The following is a 27000-nucleotide window of genomic DNA, read 5'->3' on the forward strand; positions in this document are numbered from 1 at the left end:
TCTCCTCTGAAATAGCCTATATGCACATCCGTGTCATCGCGTAAAGCTTTGAGCTCATTTTCTTTGCTCAGAAGCCTCTCTAGTAGTCTTTATCTTGTCTAGTTTCATAACCTTCTATCCACGCAGTTTCCTAAACAGAAATTTGAGTCACTCTAGACCTTTGTCCCTCATAGTCCCTGCTTAGTCAAGTGCTATCACGTCTATCTCCCTTTACGTTCAGCCATTCCCTTTTATTCCCTCTAAAATATGTCCTGTCTGTGCTTACCTCTGCCTTGCTTTGTCCTAGCAACCCTCTCCCTTGATGTTCTTGACACTCTCGCTTTCCTGCTGTAGTCCATCATTCTCTAGACCACCAGAATTTTCTTTCTGAAGCACAGATCTGGTCGTATTCCTCCCTTGTTAAGAATCTTGAGTGATTCTCTGTTATGGAAGTGGAACAAAAACAGTGTAGACCATAACCTCCTTGTTTTCTCATCATGACCAAAGGGACTGACCGGTACGGTGAACCTTTCAGGCCCTTGTGGTCTCCCAGGGGTGGTGGCTCCCTAAGGTCTCATACCACATTTTGTGTTTTGTCGCAGGAGAAGTACCTTTGTGTATTTAGGAACCCATGGTAATGAAGAGAGGGTTGAAGGGGCTGGTGGGTGGGGTTGTCATCCGCCTGAGGGTCAGGGTCAAGGTGCGGTCGGCCTCTCCTGCTCCTCCATTCTGGCTCTTCTGGCCCCTGTTGCTTATCTTTTCTGGTCATAACTATGACCCTACTCTGTTTTAGTGGTTCGAAGAAACCACAGGTGTTTTCCTTGTCAGAGGTTCTTCCCTTGAGGGACGTCGCGGCAGGTCATAGTTTGGCCTCCTTTGTTAAACTTGTATATCCTGAGGCCAGATTTCAATTTGACCTCCTTTGTAGATTAGACCACATCTTGTGTACTGGATTCAGTTTTTGGAATATCCATTTCAGAGAGGTTATTGGTAAAACTTAAGAGGAGGTGAACACGAAGGCAGAGAATTTAACAACCACACCTGGTAAGGAAGGAACTGGTGGAGTTTAACCTGGAAAAGTATATTCTTGCTCAAGGCATGATAGATACTTTCACACAGTTGAAGGACTCCTAGGTGGAAAAGAGATTGGACTTAACTGTGTCACAGTTTTGGAAAATATAACCCCAGCCAGATCTAGGCTCTTATCAGAGGTTATAACCTTTAGCTCTTAGTGAAACTCTATGGTCAAGAGAAGTAGTTCTGGACAGTAGTTGAGGACTGACATTTTAGCTACTCCACTAGACGAGTGTGTTTGTTCCTTAGCCCTCGTAGGGCTTCAGGACCAACATTAGAGTTGTTCAGAAAAATCAAGATTTCCTGGGTCCCATCTCACACTGAGTCGGTCAGTAGGTTAGTGGGTAGGACCTGGGTTTATGTTCTCAGTATCAGTAGTTCTCCACTTAAGGTAGGAGGGAGATCTGACCGCAAGTATCTGAGGACTTTTTCTACATACGCATCTGTCTGTCCCCCACCTTGTTTTGGGATGGAGACTTAACAGAGTGGAAGGTTAGTGTGGGCACATCTATTTTGAATAGTATTATCAGGTGATCCTAATGCTTAAACCTGCTGGAATAGGACATCATAGCCTGCTTTGTTCTTAATGCTCTTCCCTTTCTCTGACCTACTCGCCTCAATTTCGATTTTTCTGGATTCTCTCAACCTTACATGGTTCCTGAGGGGATTGATTCAGAGGATTTTATGAAGCATTTAGCATCGGACCTAGCATATCAATGGTTACCACTATTATGGTTTGACAGATTTTGGTCCAAATCAATTGGTCCAGTGTCAGGGAAGGTCAGTGGAGTGGACTAACTGAAAAGAAAATTCCTCTGTCCATGGTTGGAATTGATCAAGCCGGATGGCCAACTGGAGAGAGAATTTACACATCAGTTCTCAGTTTTCTTCTAATTATAAGTCCCTCAGATTAATCAGGTGGTAATGTAAATATCATAATTATTGACACTTAAATATAAAATTAATATGTATAATTAATAGTATGTATATTTGACAGGCCAGAAAACAAAAATCAAAGAGATGAAGAGGTATCTTTGAGTGCTTTCTGAACAGGCTATGGGTTAGTTATGTAGTTTTTTTTTTTTTTTTAGTTATGTAGATTTAAGTCGTAGAATGCTTTTTCCTTATAAGTAATAGGAAAAAAATGGCTATAAAACTATTTTTTAAAGCTGATATTAGCAAGAGCATTTGATGCTAGGCTGCAAACAAAATCATGGGAGAAAAGGTTTATACACACACGCTCATGAGTACATACACAAATGTATACATGTAATTCATTGAACTTCTCCAAAGATTAAATTCCGGTAAATTAACTGGGAGCTGGTCCTGTTACCCTTGACATTATGCTATGCAGTTTCCACCTCAAATGTGCAACTTCTTTGCAGGGAGTTTCTCAAGACTTTATGGTACTGAAATTTATATTTTTGGACATACTTGGCTCTATCCAAACTGATCTGCTACCTTCTTAGTCCTTAACTTCCACAAGGTCAGCACATCTTTCACCAAAGCCCATTCGTTATATTTTTACTGTACTACACAGTTGGCCTCCCTATTAGGCATTTGGCAATTGATATTTACCATCAATTAAATGGGTTTTACTTTTGCACCAAATCACTTTGACTTGGAGAGATTTGCATGATTGAATTGTTTTCTTTTCCTTTTTGCTTGTTTTGATTATTCCTCACTGTGACTGGACTTGCTTGCCACCCTCAGCTTTAGTATATTATCTAATATAAATTCTGCTGCTCTCTCTGTGATTTTGTTTTGGTTTTTTTTTTAAACCTAGGTTCTAAGGCCCTGGAATATTCCAATGGGATTTTTGATTGCCAGTCTCCCACCTCCCCTTTCATGGGAAGCCTGCGAGCTCTGCACCTTGTGGAAGACCTGCGTGGCTTGTTAGAGATGATGGACACAGATGAGAAGGAAGGTTTGAGATGCCAGATCCCAGATTCAACAGCAGAAACGCTCGTCGAATGGCTTCAGAGTCAAATGGTAGATATCTGCATGTTACAGATCCCATGCTGTCAATCTTTTGTTGCTTATTCCAAAATTTAGAGCACAGAGTAGCTGATTAGAACAAGAAAACAAAACAAAAGTACAGGGCAGCAGGTTTGCTGTGATTTTTATCCCTTAATGCATCCCAATTCCCCTTAAGGATACTGTTAGTGTACATTTCATGGGTTCCAGCACATCATCGCCTGATTTTGCCCTTAAAGGTGGACTAGCTTTCAAGTTTTTCTTGGATGACCTGCTGCGGCCTAAAACAAACAGTCCTGTAAGGGAAAGAACCTTCCATGTAATAGATGCTTTCTCAGTATTATTGGGAAGTTTACTGTAAAAGGACCCAATAACAATTCAAATAGGAAGTGCAGTGAAAAGAGGCTTTGAAAAGCAGCATGGAGGAGGTCTGTTGGCAGTATTTGATATAAGGTGCCATCTAGTGGTGTGTGGGGGTCATGTCAGTTCACGTGCACGAGGGAAGCTGCAGAATTGAGCTTTAAATGGTGTTCTTATTCCTTGAACAATGAGGCCCCTTCCTAGGCATTCATCTCAAAAATGGATGGCGTGGCAGATCTGCCCTTTCCCTGAACACAGTGGTAAATGACATGGTTTTAATATGTGTGGAACAAATAAAATCTAAAGAATGCCACTAAAAATATTCAAAGGGGAAGATAGAAAAAGTGTTCATTCTGTTACAAGTAATGCCACCAAGCTATACATTTAAGAATGGTAAAAGTGAAAAATTTTATGTGTGTATTTTACCACAACCAAAAAGGAGAACATTAATAGTGTGATACAATTGAGGGTTGGATTGTATCTTGGCGTTTACCAGTGCAGGTGCTGGAGACAGCAGACCTGAATTTTGATTTTGGCGCTCTTAGAAGCTTGTATGATTTGGGGGAAAATTTTTAAGCCATTTGTCTCAAGTTACCTCATTTGTAAAATGGGGACGATAGCTTCTGCCACACAGGACTGTGAGTCCCGTGAGCTGATTTATGAGTGCTTGTGTCAGTGAGCCTGGTGGATGAGTCAAAAACGTAATACCGAAGAGTAAGTTGCAGAGAGTGGAGGGAAAACCATGGGATCCCTTTGCCAAGAGAGGAGAGAGTGTTGGCTCCAATTACACGTTACTCGTATGTACTTCACTTTTTCGACAAGAATACAGGCATTTTTCAGACCATGGAGAAGCTTCTACAATATTTTAGAAAGACTTATTTACTAGTCGCATAATCAAGATTACATTTATGTTTAATGATAGCCAGCTTGGGAGTCCCCGTCCTTAAGACCGATACTGATCTTCTCATTACTGCAGCGGGGCATTTGCAGTTCTAATGACTTCTCCTGGGCCATGGAGATGCCCTGGTTTCCTGTCGGGTGGCACTTCTTCCTTCCCTACTGATTTCTGCTGCCTGTATCGTTTCATATGATCAGAAGCTGGACGAGAAGAAAGAAAATAGTCACACTGGTAGTTTGTTATTAGAGAAGGGATATGAAATCTATAAGATGAATTTGTTTTAATAAAGTACCTATAGCTGTAGCCTTCTGAACACCAGCAAGTTTAAGACTCAGAAGTTACTCTCCTGTGGTAAAAAAAAAAAAAAAAGAAAGAAAGAAAGAAAAAAAACAGAAGAAGAAAAAACAAATCTATTGACTGTGCCGTATTTGGTCAAGTACTGAGGTAGACTTCTTTGTTTTGATTGTGAAATGTTATCCTGTTAATACAAATATTAATGGTGGGGAATTACATGCTTTATCAGCCTCTAAGTTTAAGAGGGCAAATAGAAAAATATGTCGAATTGTTTGAGCCAAGCAAGCAGTTTGTTTGCCTTAGGTCTAACTCCGTGAGTTGCCTCGAACATTCATACAGTGCTTTTCCCAGTAGATGAAGTTGACAGTCATGACTGCGCAGGGCATGAACTCCCCCAAGTGTCTGGTGATGTGGTGGTTATAATAAGAGGCATTCTCAAAATCAGCAGAAATGACGAAAGTACAGTTTTCAACAAAGTGAGTGGAAATGCGATGACCGAAGTCCCCATCAGGCATCGTGGCCGATGAGATAAGTGAAGCGAAGTGTACCTCGCTGGCTTCTGACCTGATAAGTCACAGGACATTTCTGTCTTAGTCCTCCACTTAAAAAAAAAAATAGGTGATATTAATTGCAAGTGTATCTTTTAAAAAAGGCTTTAGAACAAGTTTCATAAACACAAATACTCATAATTTAAAGAGTTCAGATGTGGGCACGTTCTCTGCAGGCCCCTGACTCTCCACCACGTGACCCACTCCAGTCCCGCCATCCCCCGAGCCCCCGCGGCTCTCTGCCCGCCTTCTCTTTTCATGTGTGCCTCCAGGGAGTGTTTGTTCAAGCCGTGGCAAACAAGGCACATCTTACGATTGTGTTCTGTACGGGGCCACAAGTTATCTGAGTTATGCAGTGTCTCACCGAGACGTCCTCGCTGCTTTCCCCCTTCCGCTCGCAAGCTTCTGGTAAACTCCCATGAAAGTGTCCACAGATAAAGGACCACAAGTGGAGCGAGTCAGCAGAATTCTTGGGAGAAGCCAGCGCAGTGCGTTAAGTGAGAGATGCACTTTTAATGAAATTCCCGGCGACTGGTGTTCGTGAGGACTGAACGGAAAGAGATGTGTCTATTCTTTCGTGAAAGTGAGTCAAGAAAGGCTACGTGGCAAGAAAAATAGGGGCAGCATTTTTTCTTCATCTCGTGTTACCCTTCTCTGCCGTGTCTGCATCCTGTCACGTCACCGGCTTTCAGGAAATACAGTGCACAAACGAGCGAATAATGTAATGAATATTGTAAGCTACTCGAGTAGGAGGTGGGCCTCAGCTTCCAGGGCTCGTCTGTTCTTCCTCCTTCTGTAGCTCAGAGGGTCTTGGAGTATCCCTGCGACCAGGATAACGTCGTCTCAACATGTGCACTTCCCCCCCTGCAGAAGCTTCAGGGAACCTGGTGGTGTGCCGGAAAATGAGGTGAGGAAGGGCCAGAATGCGTCTCCGCTACTCAAGTCAGGTGTCTGAAAGGACCTTTTAGGAAACACTGAAGACAGCTATCCAAGTCACTCTGCCCTGGCCACGGAGGCACAAAAAGGGGCTGTGCGTGCATCAGCTGTATAATGGGAGAGCCACTGGAGCTTGGCAATTGATATTTTGGCAACAGATACCCGAATACTTCCAGGGACGCTCCCTCGAGATCCTTCTAATGAGACTGGCAGATGAAAGCACTTGGCATCTGCTGCTCTTACAGGCATTTGAGATGCAGTTCCATTTTTGGAGTAGTGCCTCCTAGAAGTTGGCCTGCTGCTGGGATCCTTCTCACCCCAGAGCACTTGTTTTTGCTCCCGTTGGTGATTTAGCGAAGAAGATGCTTTCTGTTTCTGGAAAACAAGCACTGAGAACATTAAAACCCAGAAATAAAAGCCATATTCTGATTTTGACCACATCTGCAATCTCAACTTGGGAAGTACAGAAGATATTCAGGCTGGTCCTGAGCTTTTCGGGCTTCGATGCGTTTTCTGGCGACGTTGAATAAACTGGCATCTTTTCTAGGAGAGGAGCATGATTGGGCTTTTTGGGTGTGATGAAGTGTATATGAGATTGATCTCTCCCTTTGGTTTTCTTTTTGAGCAGAGCTGATGAGGTCTTGGAATAAATAGAGGGCTCCCTGACAAGGTTGTCCCCGTTACCCTGGTAGCGTATTTATTTTTTAGAGCCGTAACAGAAATTTCGGAGGAAAAAATAAATGGAGTGTTTCAAGATTGATGGAGGCAGAGGTGCGATAGTACATAAGGGCACCAACCAACCAGAGGGCATGCTCCAGTGGCTCCAAAGGGCAGTGGTGTTGCCCTGAGATAATTCTGTACAGCACAAGGAGAGAGGCTCACCACCCTGATTCCATCACACTTGGTGAGAGGACAGGGGTGCAGAGTACTGCAGCCTGGTGGCTTGATTTCCAGTGCTGTTGATAATCACGTTCGTTGATTCTTTGGACAATAGTATATAAGACTCCTTGTGCCGTTAGACCCCAGTGAGATGTAACTGTGGTGTTCATGGCTTTCCAGTTTTTCTCCATCTCTCCTCCTACTGCAGTGTCCAGTGGCAAGCACGCAACGAATGTCTGCACGCAGTGGTAGAGTTGTAATGCTGATTAGGATGCGCGAGGCCCGTGTATGAGAGGCTTCTTTCGGTAGCTGGAGATAACATTTCATTAAAAGAGCTCTAGTGGGCTGCGCCTTCCTTTTTCTTTCTTGATAAAAAATTTTGAAAAATGTAATCATGAAATCAAAAACTGGTTGGCAGTTTTTAAAACTAATTTTAAAATTGAGTATGTTGACTTGGGTGGATAGTATGTGGCCGGGGCGGGGGGGTACTATTTCTTAACATTTGTTTTCCTTATAAAATTGAACTGATTTTTCTTTGCCCCGTTTTAATTTAGCTATTCACCACTCTGATTTGGGAACGTTATATTCAAACTGAGTTCTGTGTTACAACATAAGTAAGTGTAATTGTGGTAAATCACTGCTCGTTTGTTGATTTGGGATTTAGACAGGACAACAGAGCTCAGGAAGGAAGAACAAAGCAAAACGAAGGTTGGGGAGAGAAGGGGAGACCACTGGAGACCAATGCAAACCGTCAGAACTAAGAAAATTAAAGGAAAACATAGCACGATGCTTTAAGTAAAAATAACAGGCCAACTGTTCCTGCCTAGCTCACAGTAATAACTGTTGATACTGTGTGATGGGTACATAAGGTCTCTACTTTTATATAAAAGCGAAATTTTGTATAATCAAACATTTTTGCAAGGGAGGCACAGGAGGCAAGATGCTAACATTTATTACATCTTTATACTTGATGGTGTGTCTACTTGATAATTAAAAGGACGTTAATATAAATAGAAGAGCTTCTATTTAGATGACAACGGGTGAGGTATATTGTGCCTTTAACGTCATATGTAGTACCTGTCATGTGAATTCAGGCAATTCATATTCCCAGCTGTGGTTGCTGGCCAACTTTAGGATTCTATAATTCTGTAAGGAATAGAGCCTTTTAGACATTTCCCCCCTGTCATGCCAGGGAAATCTGGCAAACACCATGAGTTCCTTAATTAAAGTATCACTGTTACAGTCGAGCTGGATCCCTTGCCCTGCCTTTCCCTCCCTAGTGTCCCTTACCCCCCTCCACACACACACAGTTAGTTGGGTACTATACTATTGAAATCCCCCAAGTTGATGCCAATTTTGACTTAAACTTTCAGTTGGATCGAATGTGGTCACTAAGGGATTGCCTTATGAGTTAAAGTAAGGAAGAGTTATTTTGAGGGCATCTCTAGGATTTTGAGTAAAGTAATTTGGGCTGGTGTTCAGTGCTGTGGATGTCAAATCGACTCAACAAGAATTGATACTAAATGTGTTTTTAATTATATGCTCATGATTTTATAAGAATCTTGGGAGAATCAAGAGAAATGTAAGATAGTTTTGCCTTGAGGGACCGATAAGAAGAAAAGTGACTAACTCTCATAAGATCACTAGTAAGCCATCCATGGCAGAATATGATGAAAAGCTAAATTGTGAAGGACAAGACAAGACACAGAAGGGAAGCCAGTGTAGGGGGAGAAGAGAATATGGCACAAGGTAAGAAGGAGGAGGGAACTGGCTATGAAAAATGGATTTGTAGAGGCAGAGAGGAATGCGGGGTGAGTATAGTGGACACAGAGCCTTGGAGTAGATGTTGGAGAGGGCAATGGAAGAAAGTTCATTAGGAGGAAGAAATTGAGGACGGTAAAGATAGAGGTGATAATTGTAAGTCTCAGGGAAGCAGGAAATCAGGGTGCAAAGGTTATGTGGAATAATGAGCTTTTAGAAGGAGTTAAGACTCAGTTTCCTCCAAGACCGGCAGGAGGAAAGAAAGGGAAGGTGTTGGAGGCAATATATACTATGCTTTGGAAAAGATAGTACATAAGGGAGTTCATGCAAGATAGTCTCAAGTATAGTCCATTAAAAAGGCTCTGAGAACACCTTCTGAACATGGTAGGAAGAGGGAGTACAGGCTTGAAGTCGACCATGGAACACATGTCAGGTTGTAGGTAAAAACATGAATAAAAGTCTTGCTAAAAAGCAAGAGGGCCAAGTTACAACCGAGCATTCATTCATTTTGTATTCATCCGATGTTTATTGAACACCTGTCATTCACTGTTCATTCCATAGTCATTTGGTATGAACTCAGTGTGTCGGATGCAAGGGCAAAGCTACTCACAAAGAATGCAGTTTGATGGAAGAGAGGAACATGTATGTAGCCAAGTCTAACCCAGTCCATTCAGTGTGATGCATGCCGTGATGAGGGTTCATCCGGAAACTATAACTGGCATATGAGTGAATGGGCAATTCAAGGAAGACTTCACAGACCAAGCCCGGATTGAGCTGGACTTTCAGGAATGAGGAAAGGGCGGGAAATACTGTCCATGCAGAAGGAATAGAATTCGAGAGAGCATGCCCTGTCTGGGGAGGTTTTGAGTGGTCTGGTAGGTAAAGCATGGGAGTTGGAGGAAAAATAGAGGTAGTAGGGTATTTGCCTAATGGAATTTACCTCTCTCTAACATTTTTTAAAAAGATTTTATTTATTTACTTGAGAGAGAAAAAGTGAGAGACAGAGCATGAGTGGAGGAGGAGGGGCAGAGGGAAAAGGAGAAGCAGACTCCCCACTGAGCAGGGAGCCCAAAGCTGAGCTTGATCCCAGGACCCTGGGGTCATGACCTGAGCCAAAGGCAGATGCTTAACCCCCTGAGTCACCCAGGTGCCCCCTCTCTAACATTTTCAAGGCAAAGGTAACAGAATTGGCAGAAATATAAATAAATGTGTGAAGAGACTAGACCTTTGCCTACTTGAATAGGTCAACACACTACTTTAAAAGTATGTAACTACTCCATTGGTGGCTCTTAACTTTTGCTTTATTTTGCTATGGTGACCTGTGGTGTTTTTTTAAAAAAAAATTAAGCATTGTGAGCTCTCATAAATATCACTAGTCTTGAGAAGTGTGAGTGTGCCCATTGTGAGTCAATTTTTGGTATTTTGATTACAAGATAGTTTTGTGATGCTGATTTGGGAACATCTGATTTCTGTATCATGTGCAGCGGCTTCGTGACACACTTCTAGAACTTGCCATAGCAACACTTCTAATCTTTCTATAATTTCCTTCAGTCAGAAGAAATAACAACTTTTGCTGTTTATCCTCGGTGAACAGAAACCTTTTTTTTTTTTTTCCTACCTAATGAAATGTATCTGTTTATAAAACTTCGCTTATGTGGGGTTTTAAAAGCAGATGCCTGCCAACGTTCATAATCAGAATGAGGGATTTAAAGCTGCATAGGGCCAGTCTGAGCACTTCCCTAGACTGAGAACGTGCATTATTATACATCCTGGCTCCTTTCCAAAAAACTGTCCTCAAGAAGTTACATAAATTTCATTTTCATGGTAGTCCCCAGGGTTAGAAGTCTTTCACAGGCCATTCCATCCCACTCCTCCTAGTACTTACAGTTTAATTCTGGGTACTTCAATGTACAATATGAACAGAACTGTGCTGTGGTAATTGCACAGGTATGTGGTCGAGCAGCTGATGTTAGAAACTTTATCCACTCTACATACACGTGGCAGGCTTCCTCAGTTAGCTTCTGATTCTTTTGTGGCCTCATGGGAGATCTGTCCAGTGCATCTAAATTTTTAGAGGCACCATCCTGAAATTCCTTTTTTGTTAAAGCTCGTGTGTGTGTGTGTGTGTGTGTGTGTGTGTGTGTGTGTGTGTTTTCAACACATGCCTTTTGTTATTCCCAGAATTTATATGGGGAACTGCATTATTTGGAAAGGTAGAATAATAATACCAGTTAATTCTGGAAAATAATCGATATCACATCTGCTGTGTCCTGGGCGGTAAGGATGAGTTTGTGTTTCCCTGGTTTTAAATCTGAAGTTATCTGCTTTTTTCCCCAAGATTTTATTTATTTGAGAGAGAGAGAGAGATAGCAACAGAGAGCATGAGCAGGAGGAGAGGGAGAAGCAGGCTTCCTGCGGAGCAGGGATCCCAGAACCCTGGGATCATGGGATCATGACCTGAGCTGAAGGCAGCCGCTTAACTGACTGAGCCACCCAGGCGCCCCTGAAGTTATTTGCTTTTTTGATTGAACTCTGGATGGCCCCAACTAACCAATTTGAGCTCCACTGGCTTTTATTTCTGTTGCATTTGAATGAGGAATCAGAAAATTCTATTGGGATTACCCATTATATGATTATGAACTATTTAAATGAGATAACAAGGGACATATCACATATACTGCTATATTTCAAAATGACATTTTTATGTTGTCTGCTCTCTGTGAGCCTTTTCGTGTGTCTCCTTAATGATTTACATATGAGACAGCTGAGAAAAAAAGAATGTGACTTGCTTTCCCAATCTGTACTTTTTTGTTCGGCATTTACACCATGCATAAACATGTCCGCATCTGATAGAAAGGTGCGGAGCCGGACAGAGCGGAAGAAAGTGAGCACCTGGCCCATGCCGTGATAGCAGGATGATCGCTGTTTACGGGCTCTGTGCAGGAGCCTGGCATGACATTATCCAATCGAGCACACTCACAAGAAGTTAGTGAAGTCAGGGTGGAAACTGATGAAGTGCCCATGAGGACGGCTCGTCAGTGCTGCCAGGGAATGTCATTGTGGACTGATTGATGGCTAAGCTTTCAGGGGAAGAAAGAAAGGCTTCAAGACAAAGGGAAGACTTGCCCTGTGATTTGGTTCTGAGTAGCAGGGAAGAAGCTGGTGTGAGCTGCCCCACACCTCCGCTGCCTGGATTTTGCAGTCCTGGATTTGGAACTCAGGAGAGGGGAGGGATGGAAGGGCATCCCAGGACATTCCCAGTGTCCCCACCCAGGATTAGTAGCACTGTCATTCAGAGGGAAATGGGGATTTTGTGCCTGACCACACACTCGCAGACCTTTGCATGACCCGGCTGTGCCTCCACTACCAGTGAATGTCAGTAACCACGGTTCCTTCTAGGGCATGATTTTCTGCTTGATGAGAAGTTGTCTGGTTTGGTGGTAATATGCCTAAGTGCCTGACATGCCTGTTTTACCTATTGTGAGGTAAATGAACCAAGTTGCAGTCTCGTATTTTCTATTAGCGGCAGCTACAGCTTCTCTGAATTCCATGCAGGTTCCTTGGATTAAAAATGGATGCCATTTCATTTGCCCACAGTAGTTTCAGTTTTAAAGAGAGTCAAGCCTTACACGTACTACTTCATCTTTTTCAGACAAATGGACACCTGCCAGGGAATGGAGAGGTATATCAAGAAAGGCTAGCACGGTTAGAAAATGACAAAGAATCTCTCGTTCTCCAGGCAAGTGATTTTAAAATGCTGTTCTTTATTCGTGACATGTTTACAAAGACCATTTTAAGTTGGGATGGCATATTCAGATGCTTCCAGGAGCCAGACTGCTAATAGAAATAAGTACGTAGGCCATCTGTATGCAATAGGGAGTGGTGGGGACTGTGGCAGCACAAGGGTGTGCTTACCCAGTCTAGAGTGAGCAGACTCGGCTCCTCTGATGACAGACACAGTGTCATCTAAGCTGATTTTCTGATCTGATCTGTCATCTTATTGATCTGATTTTTTCTAAATATACAGCAGAAATTGCAATTTTTATATAGATATTCATGAATCTGAATATTTCTGAATCTGAATACGTTTAATTTTTCAATTTTAAAAATGATACCATGAGCCAAACAGAACCTAACGTGAGTTGTGGAGTCTCGTTTAGTGGCTAAAGTTGGGTTTTCTTCTTTTTCATAATGTTTTAAATGCATGACAAATATTTTTACTTTGGTATTTTGAGCTAAATAAATTGCGGTGTATTTACTAGACTGGTGATTGGGGAAAGACTCACATATTCAATAAGCACCAAGGAGAAAAGACTAAATCCAGTGTCTCCTTGTGGATCTTTGAGTTACATCTTGGATTTGAACACATTTGTGGACAATTTAATCAGGAAAGATATGGAATTTGAATTCCCTGGATCCTTTTCTGTATTCTTCCTGAGGTATCAAACTTAAATTAGTCCTTGACAGCTTCTCTTTCAAACATAACTCCATTTCCTCTCTTAGTCTCTAATACTACCTCCCACACCCATCCCCCCCCAAAAAAGGATGAGCTGTGCACATGCCCTCTCGCATAAAATGGTTGAAATGATGTGACTATAAATGTAAGGTGTTGCATGTCCCCAATCAGCCCTAACCACCCTAAAAATTGGAGTCCTCAGATCAACAAGCATCACTTAAATAGGATTGTAAAGGTCTGCTGTCTTATTAATTCACAGATTTTTTTCTTTACCACCAAATGGGTAGTGACATCATTTTAGTTTTTCTATTTAGAGAAATAAAATTTGCAGTGGGATCCAGAATCTTGCTAATCTATTGCAGTATTTTGCTCTAAATACAGGTGAGTGTGTTAACAGACCAGGTAGAGGCTCAGGGAGAGAAGATTCGAGATTTGGAGTTTTGTCTCGAAGAGCACAGGGAGAAGCTGAACGCCACAGAAGAAATGCTGCAGCAGGTATGTTCAGAAGCCCGCCCCAGGCTGGGAGTTTCTTGCTGAACTCTTTGAAGGGCTACATTTGGGTGTCATGTTCACTCTGTTGTAGCGGTCAAGTTCATGATTCACCTCGACTGGCATCTCTAAGCAAAAACCCAGCGTAGCAGGGTCTCAGAACACGTGCGTACCATAGAAAGTGTTCATGTAGTTAGTATCTGGAATAAAATATTGCTAGGATTGGGGGTAATTTTGATGTTCTTCTTTACACTTTCATATGGTTTCCTAACCCCCAAACATGAGCCTATATTTTATGATTAAGTAAAAAGATAAGTACCATATATGACTTTTACTGGGGTGGGGGGAAGCTTGTAATGTACACACACACACACACACACACACACACACACACACACACGGTAGACAAGAGGACCTGTAATACCGTGGATAGGGTACCCACTGGAGGGAGACTGTTTCAGTTTGAGTCCTCGCTCTGCCATTTCCTTGCTGTATGACTTTTAGCAAGTTCTTAACCTCTCTGTTCCTAGCCTTCCTCATTTGTTGAACAAGGATAACTTGGGAGTTATCTTTAGGAGTTTCTACTTCATCAGTTTGTTTTGAGGATCGAGCCACTTAAAACACATCAGAACAGTGCCTCAGAACACATAGTAAACCTGTCTTCGTCGGTGTTATCGTCAGGCTCGACAGCCTGTGAGGTTTCTATACATGGGTATCTATATAACGTATGTCTCCCCAGGAAGCAAGCGTACGTTTCATTCTGCTCAACGAAGGTTAACTGAAGCAAATAATCTTTTCAAATTTTATCTGTTTAGTGATTAATCTTTACCACATTCCCGACACTTGATGGTTACTGCTTTGCAGTTGGGAGACACATCCATGTGTGACTATGTATAATAGAACAACTTCTGAATGTCTCTCTTAAATTCTAATAGGAGCTTCTGAGTAGGACATCCTTAGAAACTCAGAAGTTGGATCTGATGGCTGAAATATCTAACTTGAAGCTCAAACTGACAGCTGTAGAGAAGGACAGATTGGATTATGAAGATAGGTTCAGAGACACCGAGGTGAGTGACAACACCCCCCCCATATACATACGCCTGTACGTGTATATACGTCATACACATGTTTCCAGAACAAGCTGAAATTCCTTGTAGCCGTGAGGGGGAGGCAGTTAATTACTACATGCTGTCGTTCATCTATGCTTCTTTGTAAGAATAATCTTTAATTACATTGACTTTTTTTACATTGACTGTTTATCACTACATACTCACGGCAGTATTTATTGTGAGACTTTTGATATGAGATATTCATCCTTTCATTAATCTTTAGAAGTAACTTTTGACTTTATAACATTTGGAGCTTCTCTCTCTTCATCTGTCTGTCTGTCCTTCCATCCATAGTGGTTTTCTTTGTTATGGAAATAATGGATCTAAGTGTATCCCTTTACTAATAGCCATTTTTAAGTTGTACTGATTATTTGCTATATAATAAGTAGGTTTTAAAATACGGACAGAGAGCATGCTTTCATTATTGAATCATAAAAATCAGATTTTTAGAGTTTATTTAGTTCGGCCTTCTACTTTTGCTCTATTCCTCACATAAATCATTCCAATTAAAGCTCACTATACTTTTGTGAAATTTGGGATAGATTCCACAACTGGAAATACCCATTTTTGTGGTTACACATGTTTTGTTCTTTGTACTATCTTACTGTTAATCCGGGTCTTTCATTTGCTTATTATTTGCTGTTGGGGAAAGAGAGCATATCCATTTGAAATCTGTTTATTTGGGAAGAAGTCTGAAGAGCTGTAGGACTTCCTTATCTCCTAGGGGCATCTCTTCTTTTCTCTCACTTTTGTTTCCTCCGTGGGAGTATGGAGAGTTGTCATACTGGATTAGAAAGTGGGTACCAAGGAGAGAGGAAAAGAAATTATTTAAGTATTTCCCCCCATTTTCATTTCAAACATTTATCTCAAGCCAACTATATACCATCATGATATGGGGTACATTACGTATGTTAACCATTATATACAAGTCCTGCATAGACTGGGTTTAGTGAGATTTACTCCATTGCTATTTTCAAAATTAAATTTTCTGCCAAAGATGGAACTGTAATGGAAAGTCTTGGCATATGTATTACTTCTTCAGCAGCAAAAGGAGATCCCTAACTTAGTTCACGTTTAATCTTCTAAAGCTCTTTGTCAGTCACCTATGTGAGCATGGTTCTCACTTGATTGAGACCGGGGCTCTTAAAACAGAACTAAGAAAGTGACCCGGTTTCTCTAAAATTGTCCCTTTAGTGCTTTCTTTAAAAATCTGTTTGGATATTTTCCTCTTTTTCTTTTTTGTTGTTCCCTGAGGCCACAGTTGCTGCATAACACGATAGAATTCAGCCAGCCGATGGACACCATGCAGTGGAGCTCACTCTGGTGCAGGGAAGGAAGTTACAGTATTCGGGTCCAGGGTTGGCCTTTTCCATTGTACACATAAAGTTTAGGGGGGTCTTAACCTGCACGACTGGTTAATTTGGATCTGAGGTGTTAACCAGACATTGGGACTAAATCGAAGTGAATGTGTTATGATTTTTTTATAAAACTCCAGAGCAGCATTTACATCTCTTGAGTTTGCATTTTTAAAAAAGATTTTATTTATTTATTTATTTATTTATTTGAGAGTGCGCATGCGTGTGTGTGCATGTGAGTGGGAGGAGGGGCAGAGGGAGAAGGAGAGAGAGAATCTCAAGAGACTCTGCACCGAGCATGGAGCCTGTCAAGGGACTCTATCCCAGGACCCTGAGCTGGAGATCAAGTCAGAGGCTTCACTGAGCCACCCAGGAAGCCCTGTCTGCATTTTTTTTTTAAAGATTTTATTTATTTATTTGACAGAGAGAGAGAGAGAGAGAGAGACGGCCAGCGAGAGAGGGAACACAAGCAGGGGGAGTGGGAGAGGAAGAAGCAGGCTCCCAGCGGAGCAGGGAGCCCAATGCGGGGCTCGATCCCAGGACTCTGGGGTCACGCCCTGAGCTGAAGGCCGACTTAATGACTGAGCCACCCAGGCGCCCCTGCATTTTTTTTTTTTTTTATAAAACTTTTTTTTCTAGTGCTTCCTTGCTTCACTCATACATTTTCAACATAAGCAAAGTGATTCTGTCATCAAACTTCCAGTAAACTCAGTCCTTGATAATTTTCTAATAAATATTCAATACTATTGGTAAAATATGCATACCCAGAGATTATAAGCTATAATTTCATCAACTTTGTTACATATGACAATGAATAAAACAGTCCTCAAAATTAAACTGAATTGAATATGCTCATTTTCCTATTATTGTTCCCTTAATAAAAATAAAATGTTTGGGGGCTCCTGGATTGCTCAGTAGGTAGAGCATGAGACTCGATCTCAGGGTCATGAGTTCTAGCCCCATGTTGGGTCTGGAGCCTCCTTTAAAAAAACAGTCTCCCTGGCTGTTTCATGAATCCAAAATTATTTAACTTTGTCTTAGAAGTTTAGATTGTTTGGAGATTAATTTCTAAGAAAATATTGGGATGGGGAAGAAATATAGGCACTTCTGAAAGATTAGGGGTAAAAGTCTTGAAATCCTGGAATTTTGAAGACTTGCCTATCTCAGGAATGGCTGATAGGAGATGCTTAGTGTTATTCAACAGTGCCCCCTTCTGGTAGGAGTACAGATGCCAGAAATTGAGTTTTCTCGAGCCTGGAGTTTCTCTTGAGAGGGAAAAGGGAACAGTAACAGGGGTTTTCTTTTTAAAAGAACTGAAATTTTGATAAGAAATTAGTTGGAAATAATTTGAATTTCATTTTTTAAAGTTTTATATGAAGGAGGTATTTCCAGATTTTCCAGCTTGAGTTATGATGGGAAAATAGGACTTCTTTCAGTTTGGAGATTTACATTCATACTTACAGAGTTGCCACAAGGGATATTTGGGTAGGGTTTTTTCTTTTTTAATAGAAAAATTATCGCAATTCACAATTCGGTTTTTTTTTTCAATTACTTCTTTTTCTTTGCAAATTGTCATTATTTCTAAAGGAAGTGGTAAAATGAAACAATACCAAATAGGAATTCAAAGCTGCTAGCCGTGAGAACATGGAAAGATACATATAGAAAAGACCAGGCAGATGAAGGAAGATCACAAAGAATTCGTAGTATGTAAGGATGATTAACAAATGGGAGATAAATAAGTGGGAGAAACTGACATTTTCCTTAGACTTGAATTCTGAACAGGTAGATAAGGAATCACAACTGAAATTCAATCCTGTCAAACAGTTCCTGACCTCGTTTGTGAAAGGAGAAAATAGATGTCCTCTTACTGCAACACTGTGTTAATAACAATTATAAAAGAGAGCCTGGGTGGCCCAGTCGGTTAAGCCTCTCACTTGATTTTGGCTCAGGTCAGGATCTCATGGAGCCTCGCCTAGGGCTCCATGCTCAGCGGAGAGTCTGCTTGAACATTCTCTCCTTCTGCCCCTCCCCACGAGCACGCACACGTGCGCTCTCTCTCTTTAGGGAAAAAAAAAAGGAAAAAATAACTATAGTAATAACTAATGAGTAATTATTATATAGTACCGTTAAGTAGTTATATAATTAGGAAAGGCATCCCTTTCTCTGTGCATGTGAATGTGTGAATCAGTACGCATAGAAGTTCAGGAAGAAAGTTCTATTTCTTATAGTGCTGTTTGTTTCTTTTTTATGGCATGTTTGAATAATTCTGTCATCTGTTAATTTGTGGCTCAGGATTAGCAGACTTGTAAAATGAGGAATAAAAACACGTTAACCGTTGATGGGGTCTTGATGGCTTGTAGTAAAAAATAAATCCTCTCCACAGTATTTGAAGTTGGTATTGTGTGGCATTCTGATTTCCTTTTCCTAACTGTCTGGGCTCTGGACAAAAATATGTTGCTATTTCTCAAAACACTTAGACAAGTTTTACGAGCAAATTAGTTTTTTTTTTTTTAAAGTGGAAGTAGAAAAAGCATCTGGCTGTATTTGTATTATGAAAACTTTAGGATTATTGTCTTTTTCCTATTCCAAATAAAACAGTGTATTATGACAATGTATTTGTAAATTACAGGGCCCGCATCCACCCTCCAGTTGAAAATCCTTGGTTTAAAAGGTTTACATTTTAAAAAAACAAAAAAGGATTTAAATTCCATTTTATTCTCCCAGACTGGGTTGATGAACAATCTGTATTTTTATTAGACAAAGGAGGAAATTATAAAAATATTTTTACAAATAATCCACATATGACTGAAAAGGCCCTAAAAGTAGATGGCTTTACTAAAGAAAATTTTTCTAGTTAATTTTTAAAGACAGGATCTATATGGTGATTTTTAGTCGGGAAACAGCTAATGATTGATAGTATGTGATTAGCTACCTTTCTTAATCAAATTGAAAGTCACCTTTTAACTCTTAATTATAGGAAACAGACTAAGGGTTGCTGGAGGAGAGGAGGGGTGGAGGGATGGGGTAACTGGGTGATGGGCATTAAGGAGGGCATGTGATGTAATGAGCACTGGGTATTATATAAGACTGATGAGTCACTAAACTCTGCCTCTGAAACTAATAATACATTATATGTTTATTAATTGAATTTGAATTTTAAAAATTACCTTTTATTTCCATAATCGATTCCATCATTGTAGGTCAGAGCATTAAGAATTAAAAGTAGTGTTTTAACTGGAAAGATGCTTTGGGTCTCAGGGAGATACATTCGTTTCCATTTGTCTGATCCAATTCATACAACTTGAACCCAGAGGCTGTTGACTTCAGATTTCCAAGCTACTATTTTGGCATAGATAGGTGTGTTGCTGCTTTCCTGATGTATTTCATTGTTCCTTCTTCGACAGGGGCTAATGCAAGAGATCAATGATTTGAGGTTAAGAGTCAGTGAAATGGACAATGAAAGACTTCAGTATGAAAAAAAGCTGAAATCAACCAAAGTAAGTTTTCTCAACGGCAAAAATTTGTAAACACATGACTCAGTTATCTATGATTGATAATATAAGTAGGTTTTCAACTCAGTGGATGATAAAGAAGGTATTTTACAAGTGAATGAAATTTTCCCCCAAGCTGGAGACCTTCTTGAATTTGAACACCACTATTCTGAATAAAAATCGGGGCTTAACTAATCTGGTAAAACATAACCTGTTATTTCTCTTAGTTATCTAACCTCCTTTATAAACCGATACTATTTTCTTGGATATTCAGGCTTGTCTTTTTCTATCTGTGGTTTCTTTCACACCTCTGTCTCTCTACCAGTCTTTAATGGCCAAACTTTCTAGCATGAAAATCAAGGTGGGTCAGATGCAGTATGAAAAGCAGCGGATGGAGCAAAAATGGGAGTCACTGAAGGTGTAGTAGACTTTGGGTAATGGGGTCCTGGGCCTGTTTGCTTTCTGGCTTGTGCTGTTTGCCGTGACAGTGTTTTTAGTAGCATGTGCATTCATCGTGTGTGTGTCATCTATTTTTTAAAAATACATTTAAAGCTGATGAAAGGGACAATGCGGTCCCTCATCTTGTTTTCAGAAACATATGAAATAATGAAAAATAATAAATAAGCATAATAAAAGTATTTATTTATAAATTAGATCTCACTCTCTTAGAGTATCTGAGATCCAAGCATGGTAAAATAGTTGTAAAAATGCACCTGGGAAAAAATATCCGTTTTGTATCAATAGCAGAGACTGCTTCTTCCTTTGGGACTTTCTTGAAGGTTAACCATATCGTGGCAGTAAGTTGCAATTACTGCTTAAAACTAGCTACTGAAAATTCCTTGTACTTGGTATCCACGCCTCTCACAAGTAAAAAGTATAGGACCAGCTTTCTTGCTTCACTGGAAATCTTCTCATTGTACTAAACATAATACATAGATTTAGAGACTGAAATTAAAATGTTTATCAAATTATAAAAGTGCATTTATTAGCACTGCATAACTTTATTTTCTGTGCTAAATACAGCCAGCAAAATTTCATTTTGCTAAAGCTAATTCTTCACCAAAATTACGCTGAAAATGAAAGCATTAGTAAATAAAACATTGGACTTGGAGTCTTTAAGAGCTATGTAGTAAAAAATAAGGGGGGTATTTAAAATCTGTTCGTTAAATCTTTTTTCCATTCTTGTAGAAGATTCTGTTCTTTTATTTTGGTGATGAGGATGAATTACTTAGTCCCACGAGTTGGCTAACGTTGTTCATCACCTGCTGCCTTGCTCATTAATTAAGCTCTGCTTTGTCCAGGGAACATGAGTGCCATCTTGAAACACTAAATAAATCTCAGTCAAGTCTTAATATATATTTTCCAATTGGCATTTTATTTTGGCTTTATTTGCCTTTATTTGCCAGACACTTGTATCTGATTTGATCATCATCCTTGATTAACTTGGGGAGATTTTTTGTTTTATTATTTAACATAATATTTAAACCTTAGGGCTACCCTGGTCCTAATTATACTTTAAAAGATTTTGTTTTACTTTGGTCACACAGAAACGTGAAACACTTATACCAGAATTCTTATACGTTGACCTTCATTAACTGTCTTGCTTCCTGCTTCCCATTGCCACTGTCTGATTTCTCAAGTCTGCATCTAGATTCCTGTTGTTTTCTGTTCCATTCCCAAAAACTAATGATTGATTTAAGAGTTAACATGCTCCCCGAATAGTCCCTTTTAGTCATCATCTCCTGTTTTAAAATGAGTTTATCATTTGTAGGACGAACTGGCCTCTTTAAAAGAACAGCTGGAGGAGAAGGAAACTGAAGTAAAAAGGCTACAAGAAAAGTTGGTGTGCAAGATGAAAGGAGAAGGGCTGGAAATTCTTGACCGAGGTAGGTACATGCATTTGACATTTGTTCTCTTACTTGTTCGAACCCTCCCTATGCAGCCCTCCCTTCCTCCCTACATCTGCAGAAGAACCCAGTGTTAGTGATGTGTGAGCTCCAAGGGGGGTGGGGGGGGGTCGCTAGCAGAAACCAGCGAAGCCCGGGACAGCAGGGACTCCTCTGAGACTCTCTCCCGTGCCTGGCGCTGTTAGCTTCCTCTTCAGCAGCTGGAGAAGGGCAGCTCTGTACTCTATCAGGTGTTTATTTTAGATGACTAGGTTGTAAATTCTCCAAGAGAGTTCTTATTCAGATCACGGTACAAGGGAGTGACAGAAAGCATTAAAAGGAACCATTATTATGTCCCAAGATTATTTCCCTCTGAACTGACCCTGAAACAGCACGATGTAAGGGATTTAGAAAGCGTTCCTACCTTTTTGAAAGAAAAGAGGAAAAGACTTCGCATCTTTGGAAAATCAATGAAAATTTCTTATCATGGATTGAGCCCTCGACCTCCTTAGGAAGGGAAAGTAGGCTGATTCTGTGTTTTTGAAAACGTTTGTGAATTTATCAGAAATTTTTTTCGTAATTGAGGAGATTTGTCTTGAATGTTGTATGGACTGTAATTTTTATTGGATGTTATACTTGACAGAAAATAACTTGAATGAAATGTGTCCTTTATGTTATATTTGGAAATCTAAATGCACATAACACGTGACAACACTAGGTTCGTTTTAACCTTTCTTTGTTATTACAAATCATGGTGGCACTGCAAGCTACCAAAGCACCTTCTGACTCTTTGGAAACAAAACATTCCATCTAGTGTAGCTTTAGTACATTTTTACGTATCGTGTGAACATTGGTAACCTCACTGTCTGTACAATGAAGGGCTTGAATTAGGTTACCTGTCATGTCTTTTTTGGCTCTAGAATACGCTGGCTTTATATCCCCGTAGTTGCAATTCCCTATGGATCAGAAAGCTCAACTCATCAACCATTGAAGGAAGTGGATTTTTTTTTCCTTTATATATTTTGGCATATATAGAATGGTGGTTGTCTGTTTTTTGTTTCTCGTTTTTAAGTAAGCTCTATAGTCAACGTGGAGCTTGAACTCCCACCCGGAGATCAAAAATCTCATACTGTACTGACTGAGCCAGCCATGTGCCTCTAGAATTGTGTGTCTATAAAGCACACTCACAGATAGGTCATGCTTTTAGGGTTTTAAGAATAAAAGGGAATTATTGGACTTGTGGGCTGGAGGATGTGTTAGAGTAGTGGTGCCCAAAGATGGATACTGGTCTGTGACCTGCTTGTTACCAACGCACAGCCAGAGAGATACAAGGGTTAAGAGCAATGTTTAGAAACTTCATGGCAATCTGATGTTGGCATAGCATCTAACTGTGTGATCCCCGGACTCATCTCATTGAATAGGAGATAGACCACGTCAGTGTTGTTGAATTCGAGTGGTGAGTTTAATGTGTTGTGAGCAGTGTGCTGGGCACATTCAGGAGAGCCATGTGTTGACCTGTAATAGAAATGTAAAAACAACCAAAGCATCGCTAACGGTTTTTTCATCGCGTAGAGCGTAAGGAGTGCTTGGACTCCATGGGCCTCATTTTAATATACAAGAAAATCAAGGTTCACAAAGATGAACTGACGGAGGTAGGAACTCAAATTTAGGTCTTTGGATGAATTATATTCTCTTTCTAACCTTACACAGAGCGTGGTGTATTGTAGTACTGTTCCTAAAGCCACAAAATAGTGTTTAATACTCAGTCTTTATAGGGTCAGAGTTTCTTTCTTTTAGGTAAAAGACGAAATAATCGTGCTTTTAAAATATTTATTGTTGTAATGTATATACTAACTTCCAATTCGATGGGTTTTCCTGCACAGATGAAAATTTTAAAAAGAAGCTCAAAGACAAAAGTAAGGTTTTTGGTGTATTTCCATCAGCCTTTACATTCACCAAAAGTACTACTTGGATTGCTCTTTGCATGTGTTTCAAAACATTTCTCTTACCAAAGATGTGAAGTTGCTTCATCAATAAGCTCTCCATTTCTTCAGAGTGCACAAAAGAGAGGGTAAATAAACAAACAATAAAGACAAGGAGCAAAAGGTCGTTTTGCTGATTTTTTTTTTTTTTTTTTTTTCTGATTCAGCCCTTTTGCTCCACGTAATACAACAGAGCACTCAAAGTAGTGGGGGTAAGGAAGCCTTTTCTTTGTAGTTCAGAAGACCCAGGGTCAGGAGAGAAAGTTACTTTTCAATGTTTCGTAGCCCACGTTTTCACTGAGATCTACATTAGGAATTAGACATGCCCTCTCGGTGTTAGAAAAGATATTGTACCCAGGCTGATTAACAGAACCCAGATTATATAATGCAGCATAAAGGTAATTCCTAATTAATAGGCTCTTTCCTCCAGATATTGAATTCTTAAGAGAATTTGGCATAAAAAAAAAGAAGGCAATTTCTATAGAATATACCTTAATTGGAAATGTTGTATCAGCAGTGAACGATGCACCACTATTTTAAAAATTAAGTAGTAGGTTTTTTTTTTTTCCCTCAGAAGCAGGTAACTTCAGCTCAAATTTTTTTTTCTGTTTGAATTTTTTAAATTTGTGATTTCATTTTAGGCTGACCTTTCATCTTAAAATATTGGTTCTTTTGTTATTAAAGTAACGTGCCTTTGTATTTGTCAAATTTTAAGGAAAATCACATTTACCTTACTTTGGCTTTTACACTTTAAAGTAGTGTTGGAAATGATGTTTATAGATGAAGCAAAGTATTTATTATCCTTCTGTATGGAACCTACAACCAGCTTCTTAGCATGATTGCTCCTATAAATGCCACATTTCATCAGGCTCTTGCCATTCATGTCTCCATCTTGGTTAAAGCTAAGTATCATTTTCTCTGCTTATGTCATCATGTACACCGTTCATCGCTTTCACCCACTGCTTTCTAGGTTGTTTTGTTTTTGTTTTTTTTGTAAAGTCCATGTTTTCATGGTTACAGCACTGAAATTTCACCTTCAGTGTTCTCCTGAAGATTTTGTTGTTGCTTCGAGAGGGGGTAGTTAGCTCTCTCCCATATTGTTTGCTTTCTGGAGTGATGACTGTTCAGGTGACATGGAAGGTGTTCATTTTTCAGATTTTCCCCAAAAGAGGATATGGATGGTAAACATTTCATTAAAACATTTCTGTCTGAAGAGTCAGCCTCTTGTTATTGTCACACACGTTAATGAAACTGACTTCTGACATGATGTTGTGATATTTTCAGATATTGAAGTACAAAAAATGAAAAAGGCTGTGGAGTCCCTGATGGCAGCAAATGAAGAAAAGGTATCTAAATGAGATTGAAGTGTTTTATGTGGATGTGTACCACCATTTTGATCATTCCATGCGTTTTCTTGAGATATGTTAGTTTGAAAGAACATACCCGACACCCTACTGACGTTGAGGGACAACCGTTCTCCCTTTCTACCCTTGTGTGCCCGCACTCGGTGGTGGCAGTTGTAATTGCGACCGTGTGTGTAGAATGGCGACCAGCGGCACTAGTTCCACTGAGAGCTCCCTTCCCCCCTCCCCATGAATCTGGAAAAATGTTCAAGCCCTCAGATCACTTCTTTAGATTCAGGTGGGAAATGAGAGAAAGGATACAGTCCAAAGTGCACACTTTCTGGGCTAACTTGAACCCTGAAAGGGGTGGCCCGTGACAACTTTGGCTTCATGATGGGGTTGATTTTATTCATATTATTTCCTTTACACTCCTGGGTTCTTTCACATCAGGGATTGTCTCTGTTCTCCTGAGAGGTGAGATACAAGAACACAGAGGCATGGACACTGTGAAATCCAATATGGCCCTAGGCTCTGTTTTAGCTACGTTGGCCAGATGCCAAGGTCTCTGGGGTTCTTCTCTCCGGTTGCTTCTCTCACTTCACCCTGCTTAGAGCAGGGAAATAGTTACCTCTAAAGCTAGGTGTTTCCTCACGGCCTGCCTGCTCAGTCATATATCCAGCCGGCAGCCACAGTCGGGTTCAGCTCCTGTCCTCAGAAGTACTCGTACCTCAGGTTCCTTAATAGAACAAGGAGGCATTTTCCCAAGAAAAGAGTCCTCTCAAGGAGTAAAAAAAACAAGCAAATGCCAAAGATCTTTTTCTCTCATCTTGTTTCTTTCTCTAATTCTTGTCTTCTCTGTTTTAGTAGGTATACATTTTTGCGTTTCATTCTCTTTATTTGCCCTGTATTAGGAAGTAAACTCATTGTCCTATCCACCCACCCATTTTTAGTTTTCTTTTTGTTAGTCTTTCCCACTATGGAATAAAAAGGAAAGTCATTAGCAAGGAGCCCACATAGCTTTTACTTTTTTTTTTTTTTTTTTAAAGATTTTATGTGTTTATTTAAGAGAGAGAGAGACAGAGAGCCGGGAGCCTGATGCAGGGCTTCATTCCAGCGCTCTGGGATCATGACCTGAGCCAAAGGCAGACGCATAACTGACTGAGCCACCCAGGTGCCCCGATAGCTTTTACTTTTTAAAAATAATCGCTGAATTTCATTTAGTTTTAATTTCTCTCTCTCAAAAAGCATCAATAACAAATAAATCTCCCAGTGTTGACCAAGGGCTTATGAGACGTTCAACTGCTTTAGGAGCACCAAGCGTGACGTGAGATTTTAGTAGTTCCAGAAGGCTTCAAAAAGGCCATATTTGAGCAAAAGCTGAGGAAAAGCAAGAGTTGTTCATCAGGAAAATGAAAGCTTCTAAGGAAAGTATCTATGAGCCAAAACATGTCTCAAAAGCAAGGCTCGGAATAGCCCAGTGCATCCTGGAAAAGTTCAGAATGAGATAAGGTGGAGGGGTATATGAAGCTGACATTTACACAGGTTGACAAGATTTAAAAAAAAAAAAAAATGGATTTGAGGGCTTCTAGGTGTCTCAGTCGGTTAAGCATCTGCCTTCAGCTCAGGTCATGATCCCAGGGTCCTGGGATCAAGCCCCGCGTCGGGCCCCCTTCTCAGCCGAGAGCCTCCTTCTTCCTCTCTGTCTGCCCCTCCCCCTGCTCATTCTCTCTCTCTCTCTCTCAAATAAATAAAATCTTTTAAAAAAAATTTTTGGATTTGAGAATAAGTTTCTAGTTTGAGTAACGAGGTGAATGATAGTGTCCTCAAAGAGTTAAGGGATTCTAAGCAGAGGCTCAAGTACCAGGAGCAAATCATGAGCTTAATTTTAGAGACAGTCAATTTGCTGTGTTCATGAGACATTTAAAAGGGGATTTCTCATAGAAAGTTGGAAAGTGAATCTAAATTTTGAGATTAATGTATAATTATAGATTGGGTAGGGAATGAACCCCATCAGTTTTAGGGGAAATACAGAATTGTAGATTGTCGGGGACTAAACTGTAGTTAATACGTAAGTTAGGTTTTGCTCCATGACAAATCACATTTATTATTTCTCACACTTCTGATGGCTGGCTAGGTGGTTCTTCTGGTCTGGGCTGGCTTTGCTGATCTCTACAGTTAGCTGG

At 40.3% G+C, this 27000-nt stretch overlaps 1 protein-coding gene across 16 annotated transcripts in view; it reads left to right on the forward strand.

The window, feature by feature from the left end:
* The window catches only part of PPFIBP1 (PPFIB scaffold protein 1), a 173954-nt gene that overhangs the window by 116181 nt on the left and 30773 nt on the right, over nucleotides 1-27000 (forward strand). For 11 of the 16 annotated variants that reach the window (XM_087855714.1, XM_087855716.1, XM_087855717.1 and 8 more), the window contains 9 exons: nucleotides 2840-3045; nucleotides 12359-12445; nucleotides 13544-13657; nucleotides 14587-14718; nucleotides 19520-19612; nucleotides 19932-20024; nucleotides 21378-21492; nucleotides 23376-23408; nucleotides 24759-24820. In XM_087855714.1, the coding sequence (XP_087711840.1) occupies nucleotides 2840-3045; nucleotides 12359-12445; nucleotides 13544-13657; nucleotides 14587-14718; nucleotides 19520-19612; nucleotides 19932-20024; nucleotides 21378-21492; nucleotides 23376-23408; nucleotides 24759-24820 (935 nt within the window). The remainder of the gene's footprint in view (nucleotides 1-2839; nucleotides 3046-12358; nucleotides 12446-13543; nucleotides 13658-14586; nucleotides 14719-19519; nucleotides 19613-19931; nucleotides 20025-21377; nucleotides 21493-23375; nucleotides 23409-24758; nucleotides 24821-27000) is intronic. The other 5 variants (XM_045811745.2, XM_045811749.2, XM_087855724.1 and 2 more) reach the window with 3 other exon arrangements.

Source organism: Ursus americanus, chromosome 25, assembly GCF_024610735.1.
Source record: "Ursus americanus isolate L20-20 chromosome 25, mUrsAme1.1.p, whole genome shotgun sequence".
Classification (NCBI taxonomy): domain Eukaryota; kingdom Metazoa; phylum Chordata; class Mammalia; order Carnivora; family Ursidae; genus Ursus; species Ursus americanus.